The sequence below is a fragment of the Patella vulgata genome, chromosome 1 (genome assembly GCF_932274485.2).
Source record: "Patella vulgata chromosome 1, xgPatVulg1.2, whole genome shotgun sequence".
NCBI classification, from domain to species: domain Eukaryota; kingdom Metazoa; phylum Mollusca; class Gastropoda; family Patellidae; genus Patella; species Patella vulgata.
In genome coordinates, this window is record NC_065879.2 from 61,525,796 (window position 1) to 61,547,250 (window position 21,455).

At 34.1% G+C, this 21,455-nt stretch overlaps 1 protein-coding gene across 10 annotated transcripts in view; it reads left to right on the forward strand.

The window, feature by feature from the left end:
* LOC126831050 (ras GTPase-activating protein nGAP) overlaps window positions 1-21,455 on the forward strand; it is a 152,754-nt gene that overhangs the window by 118,099 nt on the left and 13,200 nt on the right. For all 10 annotated transcript variants that reach the window (XM_050561658.2, XM_050561665.2, XM_050561683.2 and 7 more), the window contains 3 exons: window positions 15,034-15,255; window positions 18,733-18,834; window positions 21,037-21,135. In XM_050561658.2, coding sequence (XP_050417615.1) covers window positions 15,034-15,255; window positions 18,733-18,834; window positions 21,037-21,135 — 423 coding nt within the window. The remainder of the gene's footprint in view (window positions 1-15,033; window positions 15,256-18,732; window positions 18,835-21,036; window positions 21,136-21,455) is intronic.

Sequence of the window (21,455 nt, forward strand, 5' to 3'; positions counted from 1 at the left end):
ACTTGCTATTTCTTGCCAAACCCTCTATCCTGCACCACTGACATTATATTTATTATGTTAAAAATACCATATGTATCCACCTGGCGCTAAACTGGATCATCCAGTACCATGAAATGAAGGGTGGGAAGTAAGACATTGTTTCCATCCGAGGATTGTTTGTGACATTGAGTAGGGTCATCTGGCTTGCCTAACCTTGTCATTTTTACTATCGACAATCAACAATGAAATGTCAATCGATAGTATCAAAAACAAACAGATTTTCATGGTGGTCATCACAACTAGAGATAGTGCAAGTTCAATTTTTTTTAAAATATATGAAGTTGCAAAAGATGGTTTTCTATATGTAAATTGTTGTTGTTTATTATTACAAAAATTGTACCAGTAGCCTTGATTCCAAATGAAGAAATATTGTAAATAATTATGTGATTCAAAACATTTCGTATGTGCTTGCGATAATATCAGTATTACAGACAATTCTGTCTGGATTTGTATGCCAATAGGAAGACTTGTACAAAAAGTATAATTATTTATAAACAACACAACTACCTGTAAAATGAAACATTTATTTCAAAGAAGTAGCCTATTTCAACATTTTTGTTGATATATTATTGTCATAAACAATAACAATGACTTCCGACTCATTTTTCTATTGTCACATATGGCAGACATTGTCTATTCCACTCAATATCTCAGCCATGTGATGTTTTCAAAATCAAGAATTGATTATAATTTGAATAGATGTCTAAATAAATTATATAACATTTGAATCCATAACAAAGACCTGCAACTCTAGCTCTTAACTAATGTACCTTTTGATTTAAATTTAAAAATCCACAAAATAGGGTAAACAATGTTTATTTAAGTTTTTAATTTAAAAATGTTAGTCATTTGTCAATATTGTCGTGATCCTGTCTTTTTAGTGTTTTAAAGATTTAAAAAATGAAAGTGGATTAATGGTTTAGACCAAAATAAAATATAATAGATTAACCTCATAAATTAGACAATAGTAAAATAAGTATAAATAAGATAATCTTGTCAGTAGATTATATGTGATGTGTGTCAGGGAGATCTGGTTAGACTAATTAAGATTGGGGATGATGGACAATATTATTATTCAGGTTCATTACCAGATGAAAGGAACCAGGCTGATCAGGTGTAGTGATCAAATAGATTGGACATTATGTCATACCATATAATTATAAAACCAAGATTAACACCTTTTAACATGAGGTCACACACCTTTTGTTGGCCCTCTCTTATCTCTAGTCCTATCATAATATTGTATAGAGGGTTTAATATCCTACACAGGTAAATTACCTGAGGGTTTGTGTTAATTACAGGTTTGGAACTCGGCAGGTGATGATTGCAAAGATTAAACTTAACCGCTAGATAACGATTTGAAATCATTGAATGTATTATGTGTTCTGATAAGGTTTGTGCATGTATGGAGTGGGCAGTGTGTTGTCAAGATTGTCTAGTAACTCTTATCTTGGATAACGATCTAAAATCATTAAATACTATAGGTATAGATGAGATTAAACCTAGAGTATGTGGTTCAGCTTGAGTGTGATGTGGGGTGGGTTGGGTTTAAATGTCACACAAATCAACCGTTGAAATTTAAAATCTATAAGTAGGACAAAGCTACACACGATTGTGTTTTACTGTTACATATCTGTACCATATGATAGAGGGATACCTGCATTTACTTTCATTATATTTACTTGTTATAAGAGACTAGATAAAAACATTGCAAGGTATTAAACTGATCACAAACTGTGGAATTACAGTATCAAGCTGTGGACATTCTAGATTTTTTTTTTTAAAAGGTTTTTACTGTACTTTATTTAAACTAATGAAAAATGTATTTTTTTTCCGAAAAAAGAGGTACTGTGTATGATGGAGACTTGAACTTTCAAGGATGTGGGAAGAAATAGTCACATAAGATAAAGTGTGGATAGACATAACTAGTTTATCAGATTAATTGGATCAGGATTTCGTGGGATAAAAGAAATTGAAACTAAATATCCCTGAACTGTATCTTGGATGAAGGGATTAAAATTTAAGCGATTTGATTGATATTCTCTCAAGTGTGAAATTGATATATGTACCTGTACCCAGAGCCATATATATCTGACAGTGAATAGATGTATTACATATTGGTCAGGTGATATTATATGTGGATTCCATGCTAATGATTCAATTTTCTGTCCACTACTATGTTGCTGATTTAAATAAATATGAAATGTGTGAAATTTTCTATTTAGTGGACATACAAGTATTACAGATTGAAATTATAATGAAAGACAGTGTAGATCTCACATGGTCATAGGAGAGAATGACTGCATCTGATTAAGGTTGTGTTGACTTATTAAGACATAAAAGAAAGAAATCTTTAACTGTAAAAAAGGTGATTTTAGGATGAAAAACAACTTGTGTGCACTGATCAATTGATTTGTACTTATTATCTTAGTGAGTGTAAATTTGTAATTAAATATGACTGTAAAGAAAAAAACATGGGTTTGGTCTATGGTGAAGTAAGTTGTATTTTAAATTTTTTAGTCCCCATGGGTCTGTCCGTCAGAGTTCGAAGGTGCGTATTTTCTGCTTAGGCAAAGCAGAGATAAGCAAATTGATTGGTTGATGCTTTTGGGACATGATAATTTTGATTGAGTGAGAGGGAAGAAACTTTGTATAGTTTCACCACATGAAAACTTTGTTAAAGTTCAATCATAAGCCAAGCTTCTTTGTACAATTAATTAATACGTTTCATCTATTTATTTCGGGATGGGAGAGGGAAAAAGGACATGAACCTCACTGTTGGCTTATTGATATCTATCATGCAGTGTATTGTTGTCCAGATGTCAGGAGTTTAGAATAACTCATCTTTTTCTGAGCTGATATAAAACATTTGTTTGTCTTGTCCAACAATGCAAAATGTGGGGAGGCTTTCTCAAAGTAGAGATTTTCACTATGAAGGCAAAATTTATTTTTGCTGCTTTATAAACAATGTTTCACTCAAAATATATAGCTTGAGAAAAATGCAGTTAGTATATATATGCAGAAAGATCAGGCCTTCAACAATGTAACTTTGAAACAATCATGAACAAGGTGGTTGGCACTGACCAAATTGTGTACCAACAAGTAAAGATCGCTTGAATTTCACATTTGAAACGGAATTCATCCATATTTTAATGTCTGAATTGATCATAGGAGACTTTCACACATTTGAAGGTTCCCCCTCATTGCATATTATGAAAGAAAAACAACATATAATTCTGTCGTCAGCGTATTCGTTATACGTACAAGTTGATTATCTGCACAATAGAAAGAGTATGTATATTAGAAACTATCATAATTGATTATTTGTTTTTAAAATTAAAATCCTGAGGATTAGGTTTTAATATACCTCCTCTTCAAATCGCATATTAAGTACGAATATATTTCAACATTATTGGTTAAGTCGTATCATATGGTATAGACAATTTGATTAAAGTAATAATGCATAAATTGCATTTTTCGGAAAATATCAAATTTCTCATGGCCAAAATCCACACTAATACAAATTGATTATTTAACATTAAATTAAGAAAACAAAATCAAAATTACATAGGGAGCAGCATAGATCGATGAAATTTACAAAATTTGTAAAATGAATGGAATTTAAACATTTTTGGACTGATATTCACAATATTTAAGTTTACAAGTGATTCTACAGCTTTAGTCGTCCACAATTGGAATTTGTACCATATGTTAGTCCTGAAATGACATTGTGTTGAGTGGTAAATGACATTTTTATCTTTCTTGTGGATTTGAAATTTAAATTTGTCCTACAGGATGGGGGGGGGGGGGGCCTCATTGGTTAAGTTGTTGACAAAATCTACAGTTAAGTGTGATTCTAGTTCTCAGGTTTATATACATGAAATAATTTTCTTATCGAAAGTCTATAACCTTCAGTCGTGTGGCATCCTACTGACTTAAGCATAACATCAACATTAAAATAAAGATGAGAAGGTGTGTTGTGTGGAGAGAGAGTAAACATTATATAATGAGGTATAATCAGATTAGATTACATGTTATTACTTGGTATTATGTATCAGTACAGGTCATATTTCATCATCTCTAACATTGATAGTATTGTTATATAATATTACACTGATAATTATTAATTGTAAATACTCCACACAACTTCTTTTAAATTTACTTTTAGTGGGAAGTTTGTAGTTGATGATAGAGTAAAATGTTTACCCAAAGTGTGCACATACATCATTTTGTATAAACATGGACCTTATTATAAGGTCCATGGTATAAATACCATGAGTAAATTTCAAATAATTAAAGATACATTATGGGAGATAAGATAAAGAGATGGCAGTTCTCGCTATAATAGTTAAAAACTAGATAGTGTAAAGGTAATTTGCTGAAAATTTCAGTCAAATTGATCCACTATGAGCCGAGAAGGAGGCGGGTGAAATTTTCGCATAGTCTCGGTCATCATTACTAAAATCATTAATATAAACAGCATAGTCTCGATTATCCACTGTTTTGATTTAATTATCAATGGCCGTTAGGTGGCATATAGGAATCTAATCCAGCCAACATCGAAGGCTAGCCTTGACATCGAGAGTTTATTATGGTCTGGATAAGTTAATTAATGTCTAATTGATAATTTAGATAACATTTCAGGCATAAAGAAAGACTTGTAATAAGCAGATTTTGCTCTTGCATAATGCATGTTTAAAGTATTATGTTCATCATTTCAATTTATTATGTTTCATTTCAATAGATAAGACAAAATTTGGACTTTTACTACACTATGTTAGCCATTAGTGTCTAAATATTTGTCAGTGTTTACATTGAGCACATTCATAAGATATTCAAGAGGTCAGATGTCAAACCTTCAAGCACCTATGATTATATCAAGTTTGTGTAGTTGTCATCAAGTGATATAGATTATAATACAATATCTATCAATGGTACATTAAATCTTGTTATAGTTCTCAAATATTTGTACAAATTTTGTCATTCTATGAATATTTAATTGCACTTATACTAGCATTTTTATACGCCCACATTTTTTTGTGGATGTATATTGTCGTCGGTCCGTTTACATTTTGTTTGTGGACACTCTACAGGTGATAATTTTTATCCAATTTTAACGTTACTTGAAATATAGGTGTATCTCACAAAGATCTTGGTTCCTTTCGAAATTGGCATGTATCAGACCATAACTTTATGGATTGTGGCCCCTGATGGTACAAAAGTGTATGTTTATAACCCAAAAATCTTTCAATATTTGCACATATTGGGATTATGGCCCCGGATTGTTTGAAAAGTCCCATTTTTAGCTTGAGGTTCCTCTAGAGGTCACAATTTTTATCCGATTTAAAAAAAACATTTAAATATATCACTATTACATCAGAATGATTGTTGCGTTTGAATTCCGTGAAAATTGGCCCAAAACTGACGGACAAAATGGCCGCTCCTCGAATTCACATAGTGTAAAAGTAGGGCTTATCAATTTTTGGGACCCTCTAGATGTCACAATTTTGATCTGATTTTGATGGAACTTTAAATTTGTGTTTATATCAGAAAGATCTGTTCCTTTCGATCAAACGCAGATATAGGATCGTAACTTCCTGGATTATGGTCCCTGATTGTTTGAAAAATCATGTTTTTAGCTTGTGGACTCTCTAGAAGTCAAAGGTTTGATTCAATTTTAAAAAAACCATTAAAATATATCACCATTACACCTCAATGAAGGTTGAGTTCGAATTTCATAAAAATTTGACCAAAAGTGCCGGACAAAATGGACGCTCCTTGTAAGCAAATAGTCTAAAAGTATGTAATACCAAGGTTGTTGACCCTCTAGAAGTCACGATTTTTATTCGATTTTGATGAAACTTGAAATGTATGATTATATCACAAAGATCTTGGTTCCTTTTGATAATCATCCATATTGGAAAATAGCTTCCTGGGTTATGTATGGCCCCTGATTGTTCGAAAATCATGCTTTTAGCTTGTTGACCCTCTAGAAGTCACAATTTGTATTCGATTTTAAAAAACGTTTAAATATATCTCCATTACACTTCAGTAAAGGTTGAGGTCGAATTTCATAAAAATCTGACCAAAACTGCCGGACGAAATAGCTGCTGCTTGTTTGCAAATAGTGTAAAAGAATGTAATACCTAGGTTGTGGACTCTCTAGAAGTCACAGTTTTTATCCGATCTTGATAAAACTTAAAATATATGTGCATATCGGACCATAACTTCCTAAATTATGGCCCCTGATTGTACAAAAAATCATATTTTTGTTTGTAGTTTGTTTTCTGTCCATCTCTTACAAAATGTGGGCGTATCTTGCCTGGCAACCGCTGGTTAAAATTAATAAAGGTTAATATGTAGGTAAGCCTAAGGGATTTCACGAGTGAGAACAAATTGGTGTTATCATCTGTAAACATCATCTGAAAAATATTGACAAATTTGGATAGATATCAAATCTCATTGATCAAAACATGACTTGGGTTTTATATTGAACTGAAAAATTATCAGCCGTTAAACCAGTTAACATAATTACCTGGTTTTTCTGAAATGTATGGGTTTATCAACCATTATGGATCTATCAAATGTTTCAAAACAACAAAAGATCCTACTAAACAAGTAATAATATGAGGTGGGTTTAACAAGTGGAATGTAAACATTGAAACAAATCGTTTTCAAACAATCCATTGAACTCATTTTTGTGCTGGATCATAAATACTGAAAACCTTAGAGAATTAGCTTTCAAATTATTTGCAGGAGGATTAACAGAAAGTTTCACAAAATTTAAAAAAAAAAGAAATTGTGTTAGAGATATGTGAACTAAACATTTTATGAATACCAGGGTCTTGAAATATACTAAGGATTGATTTCTAAGCTGGATTGTTTTTGTGAAGACAACAAAGTAAAGGTATTTGTTCTTTATACACAAGGCCACAGAAAAAAAAATATTTTGGTTCTCGGATAGGGTTAGGGTCATCAAAAATGGGCCACGAGACACGTTTTTATTTTTAAAAATTTACTGCAAGTTCATATTTCCCACGGTCAAGGGAAGTGACTCTGTTATTGAAGGTTTCTTGACAACAGGAAATGGACACTAGACTCGTCTATCAAGTACGTAACCATGGGAAACACCATCGACAAGCACAAATGGCAATGGATAATCAAATGTTAATTTATCATTCGCAAAAATGGCAACAATTTTACGTTCTCTTTTTACGGATCAAAATGCCTTACATTTCCCAAGAAATATGACTGTGAGAGAGATGACTGAAAATATTTGCCACGGGTAGATTGACGGCGCAGACATTGATTGAAATCGCCAGCAAAGTCCATGCTTTAACAATGAGTACCAAGTAGATCTACATAATGGTCGCCAAAATAAAAACTGTTGGATGTGAAAACATATTCTCAGAAGTTAATGTAGTAAGATGAAGTCACAGAATTATTCAGACGTTATTTCAAATTCTTACTTATTTTTTGTTTTTCTTATTAAGAGTTAAATAACTATTAGATTTATAATAATTTTGTGTGTTTCTTAAAAATGAAAAACAAGCTAGATTTTGCAAAAATAAAAAGAACAAAATGCCCTCCAGCATCAATTTTTAAAAAGGATTGTCTGAGAACCAGAATATTTTTTTTGTGATGTGGCCTAATGAGGGGAGTTTAGTGTTTCAGATGGTCTGTGTCAAACCTTTAAGTAAATATAGCCCTGGCTTTCTCCAGGTGAGGTGTAAATAGGTCAAACATGGAGGGAGTCTATCATCTTTGTTTTAATCAAGAGTTCTACAAATATTAACCTGTTTATAAAGGGATGTACTTAACATTGGATAGAACTGCGGCTATACGCCCCAGCAGTGCCCAATCTGACCAATTGATTTTTACTCCTACCGACACCTGCTACAAATTTGGGGGATCAAACCTTTTGTAACTGATGACCATATGATTTTGTCATTAGCTCCTGGACTATAAGTGAAGTAACAAATGAATCTTTTAAAGATACATTATGGGAGATTAGATAACGAGTTGGCAGTTCTCACTATAATAGTTAAAAACTACATAATGTAAAGGCAACTTGCTGAAAATTTCAGTCAAATTGATCCACTACGAACCGAGAACCAAGCGGTTGAAAGTTCCGCTTAGCCTCGATCATCATTACTGAAGACGATAAGACAAAACTAATAGTCTTGATTATCCATTTAATTGTTAATCACGAAGGAAAGTTTTGCTGCAAATCGGACTGTAATCCAACAAATATCGCAGGCAAGCCTTGACATCGAGAGCTGATTAGGGTCTGGATAAGTTAATTAATGTCTAATTAATAGTTTTTATAACATTTCAGGCTTAAAGAAAGACCTACAATAGGCCGATTTTGCTCTTGCATAATGCAGCTTTTAGCCTCTATATATAAAGTGTTTATTATGGCATTTCTAGCATAATTACTGTAAAATAATTCTGATTCAGACTGTTATAAATACCCAAATTCCAGTGTCTGTGCACAGAAAACCATGCCAAGTCTGATTTATAGGACCTTGGATATGAATTGAAAACGTTTAAGAGTCGTTTATTTGGGCTACAAAAAAATAAGAGTCAGTTAGCTAACTTAGTTAATGAATTAATGAATTAGTTAATGCAAGTATTGTAGCTGGCCAGTCCTACATACCCTGTTCAAATATTCGCACTAAAACTTCAATAATTCCAGACTGGAATGATGAAGTAGAAGAATACCGAAACACCGCTATATTCTGGCACAATATCTGGAGAGAAAATAACTCTCCAAAATCAGGCCATCTGGCTGAGATCAGAAGACGAACGCGGGCAAAATATCATTATGCTTTAAAGATGGGTTCCCGCGTACAAACTGGGTGATTTAATGGTATATATGGACTAAAAACATATTCAAACTAATTAATTTGTCATAATTATGCTTCATATCCTTCTCAAACATTGTAATTGCGAAGGAATGCCCTGCTATAAAAATTCGATCAAACCAGGTCATGTTTACGTCACGTCTTGGAAATCAGAGGAGAATTCATTGCATACATAAGACGATGTTGTCTTTAATCGCTTACTATTTATTACAAATATCGAATCCTAATTAAATTCTCGGATTATCCACTACCCGCGCCTTTTTCCGCCATTTTTATCTCAGAAAGTGTTGTACGTCTAACTCTTCATAAAGTTTATCAACTTGTACATTAAGCGCTCAATGTTCGTGTGTGACCTTTGGCAGAAATGCTTAATCGTCGGGATGTTGATTAGGGGAACCCTTACATTTTTGTCCTGTATACGCTCCATGAGTGTTTTTCGGGGAATCCAGTATTTTTCTATTAAAATTGGATATCTCTACTTTCCATATATACCAAAATTGCCATACTTTTATTGGAAATAACCACCCGATGAATACTTTTCTGGGAACCCATCTTTAACATATGTCCAAAAAAATAAAGACAAAATATGTGCAAATAAGCTAGCAGAAAACTTACTAAATAATAAAACAAGAAATTTCTGGCAATCTATTAAAAAGATCAGTGGTTCAAGTAAGTCAATTCCAAACAATGTTGACTGCCAAACTGGATCCGAAAATATCAGTAATGTATTTGTCAATAAATATAAAGAGTTATTTAATAATGTATCCTTCAATATCAACGATATGCATGAATTAAATGTTAATATAGAAAAAGATATTTACAACAAATGTAAATCGGGTTCATGTTCTCATAACCATTCTATCAAAATTGATGAGGTTTTGAAAGCCGTAAAACATCTAAAACTTAATAAAAAGGATAGATGCCTGGGCCAATCAACTGATCATTTGAAGAATGGTAGTAATCTATATTTTGTTCACCTATCACCTATGCTAACTTTCTTGTTATATCATGGTTATACACCCGAAAACTTTGTATTGTCTACAATTATATCTATTCCCAAAAACAGGAAAGATCACTAAATGATTCTGAAAACTATCGTGGAATTGCTTTAAGCAGCATTATCAGTAAATTATTTGACTGGATCTTACTGATCCGTCATCCAGTAGACGTGGTACAAGGGTTAATCAGCGAACTGGATGTATGAGATGTGTTGTTGACGTTTGGGAAAGTAGAACGAGGGGAAATGTGTAGGGAGTGAAGTGCTGTAAAGGGATAGTCAGATGTATTATGAATGGTTAGAATGGCTGTGGTGTTACGGTGAAATACTATGCCGCCACCGTAACACCACAGCTTTATGATTTGTTAGACAGGAGTGATGTAATGGGTGTCAACAACTGGGTATGCTGGTACCGTCGCAACGTAGCCGTGAAATATATATTGTGGGGGGGGGGGAGGGCGGAAACGGAAAAATATACAATGTTGACAGTATGTGCCAGGCATGAGGCTGCGCAGACCGAGCGGCAGCTCGATAGGGAGTGTGTGGGAGGGTCACCCTCATAAAAATTTTTTTTTTTAAATTTCAGTTTTCTGTAAGCAGTGAAAACACTATTTTGGCATTGTTTGCGGGGTTAAACCTAAAAATCACATTAATACACCTATTGCACGATATTGTGAAACTAGCTGACGAAGACAGCTCGGGCGGCAATTGTTCGACTCGGGGCTGCTCTGTCAGTATCTAACAAACGCATTTAGTTCGCGTACAACTTTTAAAAACCGAATGTCAGTATGGTATTTCTCACATAATTGGTTATCGCAAAAACAGAGTAAACTGAAAGCGAGTAATCTCGACTCAAACCTATAGTCTATAGCCTACTTACTGCACTCGTCACTAGGCTTCCTATATTATTGTTTGTGGACGGTTTACTACTCAGTGATAAGCCTGCGCCGCAAAAAGAGGTCTCGCCTTTTATTATTAGTATAATGACTTCCTCATGTGCGGCAGGTTAGTTTGCTTCTAAAAACACTGTTTTCCGTTCCAAAAAATACAAAAGTAATTTTCTACCAGATGACCATGGTTCTTTTCACCGAGACTAGATAATTTCTCTCGGTGTAAGGATATAGCTATGGATAAGTTCATACAAGGTCAATAAATCCGCGGTCACTTCGGGTCACACTGTTGAGAAAATAAACTGATGGGTTTGTTTAGTAGCAAATCGAGCGTGAATCAACTGAGTTTGTACTGAAAAATTTTTGAGTGATATGTATGAACTGTCTTCACACATTCGGTTTATAATTAGCGATACACAGGTACAGTGGCAAGTGTTGTACTTCACAGACTGTTTACCTCCGAACTACCTCCGCACGAAATCCCCGATTTGGGTACTTGTTAAAAGAAAAAGAAATAGTACCTGTGCGCATGCCAGTAAAAAAAAACTAAGAGTTCGCGCATAAAAATGCCCGAACGTACCAGGCGCCAGGTCATCAAGATGTTTTCCTTAGTTCAGATCTGCAGTATGGTTTTAAACCAGGTCAAACTTGGTGTATGTGTCTGTTAGGTGAATGCTTTAACAGTCTTCGATCATGCATATTTTCCGCTAAGGTTAAGCAGAGATAATCAATTAGATTGGTTGATAGTCTTGAACATGATAACTTTGGTTCTAATTGGGTGATGAAACTCAGATATAGATTCATTATATCAATACCTTGACTAAGTTCAATGATGAGGATTCTCTGCTAAGGCCAAGTAGCTATAAGCAATTTGGTTGGTTAAATCTTTCGTTGGAATAGAGCTAAGCAATTTCATTGGACTAGTTTGGGACAAGATAACTTTAATTCTAACTTATGGAGAGTGATGAAACTTAGTGTAGAGTTTCTTTACCAGGTCAACATTTTCTGCTTAGACTTAGTATAGATAATCAGTTTGATTGCTCTATACCTTTGAAAAAAATAAATGTGCAATTAATCAATGTTTCATCTATTTATTTTTGGATTTCCGAAGGGGACATCAGCCTCACTGTTAGCTTTTTTATATAATAAAAGTGAAGTAAAATGAGGTTAAAATAAATTTGTTGCCTTGGCCACTTTGCAACTAACATGTGATTATTATATATGCTTTGTATTGATTGAATGATGCTGGGAGAGAATCATCATATTCTAACTGGTTGAGGACCTTTTGATAATAAATCTTTGTTGAAGCCTATAACTAAAGGCCATCTTGACTTGCTTTAACAAAATGTGTATATATATATCTATGGATCAAATGAATTGTGGGAAGAAATATTTAGACAATGTTAATAGTATTGATTATTGGATTGTTTTGACCTGAGCAGAAAGGCTAGATAATGGTAACAGACGTCTATTAGAGTCAGGCAGACAATATATTATTGTGATACAGCAGCATTTGTGGTATAATATTGGTTTAACAGGAAATACACCTAATTAGATATTGATTTATCACATGGTGTACATATTGAATTTGAACTTTGTTTTATTTATAAGAATAAGCTGTTAATTAAGAAATTGGTAAAGATATTTGGTGCATTTTAATTATATAATGTTTGGCTTAACAATTATTTATTATGCTTAGTCTAGAGAATAATCTTGAAACTTATTTATCGATTGATTTCTTTGGGTGTATGTCGAAATGTAACAGTTTTAGAGAGGGAACGAGAACAGTATGACAAAACATTTATTATGTTTCTTAAAACTCTGTAAGTGGCAGAAATTAAACTTAGTAAAAATTAACGAGTACTGGTAGATGATTTAGATCAGTTTGTTTACAGCTGTATATTTGATAATCACTGTATGTAGGACGTATAATGATACCTTGCAGTCACACAACATTACCTTTATAAATGAGGCTTTACTTTTGTCATTAAAGGGGTTAAACATGGTCAACTAAAGTAATTATCCCTGAATGTAACTCATTTAAAATCCTTCTTTATGTCCATTTCTGTGAATATTCTTTTGTAATTATTTCTCTACTATCTGCAAATTTAACTTCTTTTTTAACTTTCCCTTTTTAAAGAGAAATACAGTTAAAACTGTATTTCTCTTTAAAAAGGGCAAAATGTAAGACAGGTTATTGTTATTTCATATGAAAGCTTATTGTTTTTGTTAAGATTATTATTATTTTATTTTTTTTCTTTTCCTGCCAAGCTTATATCTCAGAATCTAACCATACAATCTTTGTGAAACTTTGACCTCTAGAAATGCATCTTTACAACCCAAAGATCTTGGTTCATTTTGATATTTGTGCAGATCGGATCATAATGTTCTGAATTATGGCCCCTGATTGTATGAAAAATCGTGTTAGCTTGTGGTACCTCTAGAGGTCACAAATATTATCTATCTGATTTTTAAAAAAGGGTTTAAATATATCACCGTTACACCATAATGTTGGTTGAGTTTGAATTTGATGAAAATCGGACGAAAACTGCCGGGCAAAATGGCCGCCCCCCGTTCGCAAATAGTGTAAAAATATGGTATATCAAGGTTGTGGAGCCTCTACAGGCCACAATTTATGTTTATATCACAAAGATCTAGGTTCATTTCGATAATCGCGCATATCTGATTGTAACTTCCTGAATTATGGGCCCTGATTGTACGAAAAATCACATTTTTAGCTTGTGGTCCCTCTAGAGGTCACAATTTAAAAACTGTTTGAATATATCACTATTACACCATAATTCCTGGATTATGACCCCTATCCATCTCTTGCAAAATGTGGGCGTATCTTGACTGGCAACTGCTGGTTTATGAAATTTGAAATGTAAATAGATCTGATGGATTCGACTCGATTGATGTCATTAGAAATTTCCCCTTGGAGAAAGTAAGGATCAAAGTTTTCAAAGTCATCTCACTTTATTTTTGATATCTTATCACAATTTTCATTTCATTTTCATTCAAAGTTATCTCACTTTATTTTTGATATTTTATCATAATTTTCATTTCATTTTCTGATCTTTCCCGTTTTTAAATGGCTTGATCATTTTTTCTGAAATTTCTGAATGGGAAGTCAATCCGATTCCAGTAATATAAGTCTCTGGTATCTCCCTTTATTTTTTCACCCGGCTGAAATGTTTATCGCTATATATTTGCGATTATAACTTATTTGCAAGTTTTTGACTGATTTTAATAATCAAAAAATCATCCCACCCAGCATTAGGAAATCAAATTGGCCCGCGCCACCCCCTCTTGAAGCGAGATTCTACACACAAAGGAAAATTCGCCCGCATGATCTCAAAATTCTTATTTCCGAAATAAAGTACCTAAAGACAGGCAGTGATCATCATCATTTACATGTAATGTAAGATGTTCACTTTTTACTTACTGGTATATACTGAGCAATGTTGCTATGGTATGCAGGAGTTTCCTCATGGGAATAGACTCTGTGCAAGAGACTCTGGCAAACCAGCCCATTTTCCCCAAAATGGCCTACTCCTACTCCTACTGAAATCTACTCCTCCTACAGATATTTTAGATGGGCTGATGAGATTTTATACTTGACTTCACAAGTTAATACTTATTAAACAACTCCATGTGCAACCTAAATAATATGTGATGATGAGCATGTTAATAAATTGGTAACTGTATTACCTGTGGTATTTATATAATATAATAATGCTGTGTTTTTGGTGTCAACAAACTGTCAATATACTATTGAATTGGATTTAACAATATTGATCATATCTCTACATACATACAGACTAAATAAATAATTACAAATTGGGACAAATGAGTGCTAAAGATGTAACAACTGCTAATATACTGTTAATTTCAAGCCTTTGTTAAGTTAGTATCGGTAGTTGGTTGATTTCCAGTAAATCACTGAACTAGCTGCAATGTGGTGGTCACTGAATATCTAAGTTAACACTGTCTTATGGAGAATATGGAGACAAACATTACAATATCAAAACTAAAAATAACTACAGATATTATCTTAGGGTTAGGAATGATTTTGAAATGTTGTTCTTTTTGGCATGAAGTGAAATATTAAGATGGGGAAATCTGTTTTTACATATGAAAGCCTGTTAATCTGAGTTTTCATGCTGATTTTCTGTTGAGCGAATGACAGAATATTTTTATTTTAACAAAATATTGATTTTGTGAATTTTTTATTTTTCAGGTCTTTAATCAGTTCGAGGATTAGAACATCCAGGTCTCATGAGTCCTTGTTAACCAGTCCTGCCAGTATGCATTCAATAGACCTCTCATCCCCAGATATTCACATAAAGCCCTTACATACAAGCGTATTGGGACACGACCATTGTTTTCAAGTCTCAACACATCATGGTAGTAAATATATATCGTGTCGTACATCAGAGGAACGAGACAAATGGCTTGACAGGTAATTCTTATGTTTTCATTTACTTTTTCTAGTAGAACATCGTGATGATAGAGATTTAACTAAATCTCAATGCAGGGAAATAATCTAAAAAAATAAACCAAAAGAAAATTTTAATATGATTCACTAAAACTGTTGTTTTACTGTCATCCATATTGAAGTCAAGAGTTTTATATAAAGTTTTGATGTTGAAATATACAACTGTTGGCTTTTATTGTTTGAAGAGCAGATGGATATAGCATCACTTGAACAGACATAATTATCCTCAAAATATATTTGTTGTCAAATACATATTGTTCAGTTATTAATAATTATATAAAGTAAAATTAAGAACTGATTGAGATAAAAGTGAAACTATGAGTTGACATATGACAGTTAATGATAGTATGAAGTAGAGTTGTATTATTGTCCCCCGCCTTTCGAAGAAAGCAGGGGACTATTAAAATGGGTTCGTCCGTCTGTCTGTCCGTCTGTCTGTCTGTCTGTCTGTCCGTCTGTCTGTCCGTCTGTCCGTCCGTCTGTCTGTCCGTCTGTCTGTCCGTCACACTTTTTGGGACACAATAACTCTCTTCCTAATTGAGCTAGAATGTTCAAACTTGGTGTATGTGTTTATTAGGTCAATGCCTTGATGGAGTTCGAAGATGAGCATTTTCCGCTTAGGGTAAGCAGAGATAAGCAATTTGATTGGTTGATACTTTGGGGCACGATAACTCTCTTCCTAATTGAGCTAGAATGTTCAAACTTGGTGTATGTGTTGATTAGGTCAATGCCTTGATGGAGTTCGAAGATGAGCATTTTCCGCTTAGGGTAAGCAGAGATAAGCAATTTGATTGGTTGATGCTTTGGGACACGATAACTTTAGTTCTAATTAAGTGAGATTGATGAAACTTGGTGTATAGATTTATTATATGAATACCTTAACTAAGTTCGATAATGAACATTTTTTGCTGAGGGTAAGCAGAGTGATAAGCAATTTGATTGGTAGAAACTTTGGAACACAATAACTCTCCTTCTAATTGAGGTAGAATGTTCAAACTTGGCATAGGTGTCTATTAGGTGAATGTTTAAACTTGATGTATATGTAGATGTTCATTAGGTGAATGTCTTGACTGAGTTCAATAATTAACATTTCGAGCTGAAGCTAAGCAGAGCTAATCGATTTCATTTGTCGATGGTTTGGGACAACATAATCTTGATTCTATCTGATAGAGAGTGATGAAACTTAGTGAAAAAAATAAATGTGCGATTAATTAATATGTGTCATCTATTTATTTTGCAATTTCGGCGGGGGACATCAGCCTCACTGTTGGCTTGTTTATACTGATGATATATTAATACTCATGTCAATATGATAACTTCAATCATCTTCAAAATTTGTCAATTAATGTCCATCTCAGAAAACATCACATATCAAGATTTCAATCAGAGTCCCTACTCCCTGTATAGATATAACTGAAGTATGACCCTCTCTATTTCCCAAAACCCCTTAGGTCATATCTGAAATATGATTATTGTGACTAAATGCATGTACAAATGTACTGAAATAACTGGGCCAGACTAGACTCTATCTAAATCAAACTGTACTCAATCTTGGATTGACAGTTCAACAGAATGGTTGCAGGTCCAAGACTAAGTACTGTTTTAGTAGTATAAATGAGGTTACAGAATACAGAGATATTTCCATTCACACCTCGTAAAGAATGTAGGTTTTCTTGATTATCAATAGATCTTTCAATACTTACCAATATACTTTCGTTGACACTTTACTGCTTTATTCATTACCAAATGTACTTGATCCAGTTAAAAGGCCTACTGGTACATATATACTATTCAAAAAAAGTAGGGGATATTTGATTTTGAGGGCATAATACTAAAATATGCAAATGACTACGAAAAAAGTCACTATAGAACCTAACAAGAAACATTTCCAGTTACATGTGACGCCCAAACGCACCAATAGCTACCGCATGGAATGCAGGTGATGCTTGGGATCATCATGGGGGTCCAACCCAAGATTTGCACGACTCTGACTTTAAATGTTACAGTCATTGTGGCATTGAATTCCAGGGTGGAAACATCAGTTTAATTGTTTTAGTGACCAGAAAACAAATTTTGATATGCGTCGGCTTACCCAAAATGAAAGGTTACGTGCCCTTGGCATACTACAGATCGGCACAACACAGGCGGTTGTGGCGCGGACGATGAATGTTTCTCAGTCTGTCATAAGCAGGCTATGGTCCAGATACCGTGATACACAATCTGTACAGGACAGACCACGCTCAGGTCGACCAAGGGCGACAACTCAAGCCCAGGATCGATTTATCCGTACCTTGGCCTTGAGAAATCGTGTCATCACAGCAAATCAGACCAGCGCTCGTCTTCAAACAGACACTGGTGTGAGAGTGAGTGGCCAGACGATTCAGAATCGACTGCATAGGGGTCACCTTCGCGCCCGACGTCCTCGCGTGATCCCTTGTTTGAGAGATCATCACATTCAGGCAAGACGTCGTTGGTGTAGGGATCGTCAACACTGGGATAATCGACGCTGGAGCAATGTGATGTTTTCAGATGAGTCAAGGTTCACTGTTGATTTTTTGGACAGACGTAGGAGGGTGTGGCGTCGTCAAAACGAGCGCTTCCAAGACGTTAACGTCATCAGACATGATCGATTTGGGGGTGGTTCTGTTATGGTGTGGGGAGGCATCACAGTTGCTGGAAGAACGGCTTTACATGTTGTTGCAGGGCGTGTTACAGGCCAGTACTACCGGGACAACATCTTGGCAGTCCATGTTGTGCCGTTCGCACGACGTCATGGCCGCCGTTTCATCTTCCAGGATGACAACGCAAGATGTCACAGGGCCAGGATCGTTACAGGTTACCTCCAACAACAGAACATCACCACATTACCTTGGCCAGCACTGAGTCCCGACCTCTCCCCCATCGAGCATGTCTGGGACATGCTTGGACAGAGGTTACGTCAACGTCAACAACGTCCTGCCAATGTCCAAGAACTTGCTGCTGCGTTGCAACAGGAATGGGACAATCTGGACCAAAATGACCTTAGACGTCTCATTAGGAGTATGCCACGTCGGATCAATGCTTGTTTGGCAAACATAGGAGGATTTACCCGTTACTGACTTGGTTGTGATGCTGTGGTAACTTTGCTGTTTGACCCCGGGTATCATTTTACCCTTATAATGGTCAGTCTGTGCCTTACTTAGTCTAACGATCATTTGGAATAAATCGATGAATGGGAACTTCATTTCATTTTGTCATTTGTTTCTTCGTCAGTTTCATTAGGTGACTTTAATAACACTTAAAAATCAAATATCCCCTACTTTTTTTGAATAGTATAATTGACCCAGTTTTCAACAATTTAATTGGAACTATGCTCATGTGGACTGCATTATAGCTAATATATACACGCAGATGCGATTTGTAACATAATTTAAAATTTGTTTATTTGTATCTTCATTTCAGTTTACGAAAAACGGTGAAACCAAATCAGGAACATTGTCGGCGTACAGATAATTCTTTAAAACTCTGGTTGGTGGAAGCTAAAAATGTATCTTCTAAAAAACGGTGAGTTAAATAAAAAAATAGTTACATATATCTCAAAATGATATCGCCTACATTGATATATATTATTATATTGATACTAAAGACATGAAATGATATATTGAATGTAGCTGTTAAAGCTAGATTGTTCAGATATACTTCAAAAATATAAAAAAATATACTATTTTAATGTAAATCCTGTTGTTATTATGTAATTTAGCACATCTGGGTAAAAACCTAAAGGGGGTACGAAAAAGATAGCACAATTATTATTACTATATTTTATTTGTCTAAGAGAGAAAATGATGGCAGTGGAAAGAACAAAATCAACTGAAACCAATGTAAACTTAAAATGGTTGTAACCTAGTAGTAAGTGCAGGGGGACTGCACCACAGACAAACAAATATACAAATCTACAGACAAGACACAATATACAGACATCACAAACAACAAATGTACACATCAGATCAAGTGAATGGATCTGGGGGCTAGCCGTAAGCATCCACTGTTCTGTATAGTCCCGGGCCTATAGTGATACAGACTTAACTCAAAATGAAAAACGAACTAATGATAAGAAAATTATTTCCCTTATAATACTAATACTGGAGTGAGTCATGATCAGCTATGTGCTACATGAATAATAAGTGTAGGCACATTGAAGGAAAATACCTTTAGGAGTAACCATTTATGTGAAATTTAGTAGAAAGCCAAGTAAATGGCCTATGTGTATAGTAATAAAAAAATAGGGGTCAAAAGTGAGAATTAATCGGTTTAATTAAATAATCTTATTTTAGTCCGAGTACTTTTGACTGTGTATTATCTAAAACTCTGTATTTAACCGTTATTGTTAGGGTTTTAAATTTTATAAGAAGATTCTATAATCCAAATGTAAAATATTCCTCCATAGAGCTTTAAGTAGTTCCATCTATTACACACGACACAACTTCTTATATGAAGAATGTACTAAAGCTACTAAATAATTGTATTTTTATTTTGTAATGTTTCAAGCTGGCTTCTTGCGCCAAAAACTAAGGTCCACCCATGTACACGTTCTATTAATGTACATGTAAAATGAACCCTCAGCAGTTGGAATACATGAAAAGTAGGAGGTAATGCTGCTGTCCAGGCAAAATAACACATATCTAAGTAACAACACATCTCATTTATATCACAAGTTCACACATAAGTTTATAAAAAAAAATACACTAAATGTGATAATGTTTTTACAAATAAATTTCAAAGAAAATATTTGAAGTTTATTAGCTTATAACTACAGTGAGAAACAAGACAAGTAATCTAGAATTTATTTAACGACTACATCAAACAACACTCAGATGTACGGGTCCCGGCTTTACTCAGTAAATAATTCTTACAACATCAAAGTAAAAAACAAAACATAATAACAAGTTTTTATTTATTCTTCTAACAGGGATTACTCAAGCTAGTCATTCAGGGGTTTAATGGCCAAATGGTTTATGTGTGTGCTTTAGAACATAAGATCTGTCATAGATTTAAGTAGTGTGGTTTTCGGTTCGTCACTTGTACGTGACAAGAAATAGTGTCACCTGTCCAACCTCATGGGTTTTCTCTGGGTCCTCCAGTTTCCTGTCACGGATATTTTTATGCGTCCCACATTTTCATGTGGACCCTCTACAAGTCACAATCTGGTCTTGATGAAACTTGAAATGTATGTTTATAACCCAAAGATCTTGGTTCCTTTCGATATTTGCGCATATCAGACCGTAACTTTCTGGATTATGGCCCCTGACTATACGAAAATCGTGTTTTTTAGCTTGTGGATTCTCTAGAAGTCACAATTTTTATCCGATTTTAAAAACTGTTTAAATATATCACCATTCCACCATAATGACGGTTGAATTCGAATTTTCGAGAAAATCAAAACGAAACTCCCTGACTAAATGGTCGCTCTTTGTATGCAAATTGTGTAAAAGTATGTAATATGAAAGTTGTGAACCCTCTAGAGGGCACAATTTTTATCTGATTTTGATGAAACTTAAAATGTATCTTTTTATCCCAAAGATCTCAGTCCCTTTCGATATTAGCGCATTTCAGACCATAACTTTCTGGATTATGAAAAATCGCTTTTGATTTTTTTTAGCTCATTCTCTATCCATCTCTTGCAAAATGTGGTAGTATCTTGCCTGGCAACCGCAGGTTTACATTTGAGACACATATGAATAATTTCTGTGTTGTTTTTTTTTTCAGGTATTTCTGTGAAATATATTTAGATAAAACATTATATGCGAGAACATCAACCAAGATGAAATCTGAGATGTTATTTTGGGGAGAACATTTTGAATTTAGGTAAGTAATAATAAACTATTTACCAAGACACACTGATTGGAAATTGACATTTTCCATAATCTGATATTTAAAGTGGCATATTCAGATCACATCAGATTAAAAACTATTTTATTAGCATTCGACCAACTCATCGAAAACCTTTAAATATATCAGGTGTCTTTAACATAAATACAGGAAGATTTGTAACAGTTGGTTTCTGTCCCACACATCGGATGATCAGTTTGTGATAATTAGTTAATTGTCTTGTGGAAGAAATATTTTGTACCTTGTCTTGTTAATTTTGAAAAGTATTCCAGATAGGGTTTTGTTTTTATATGAAC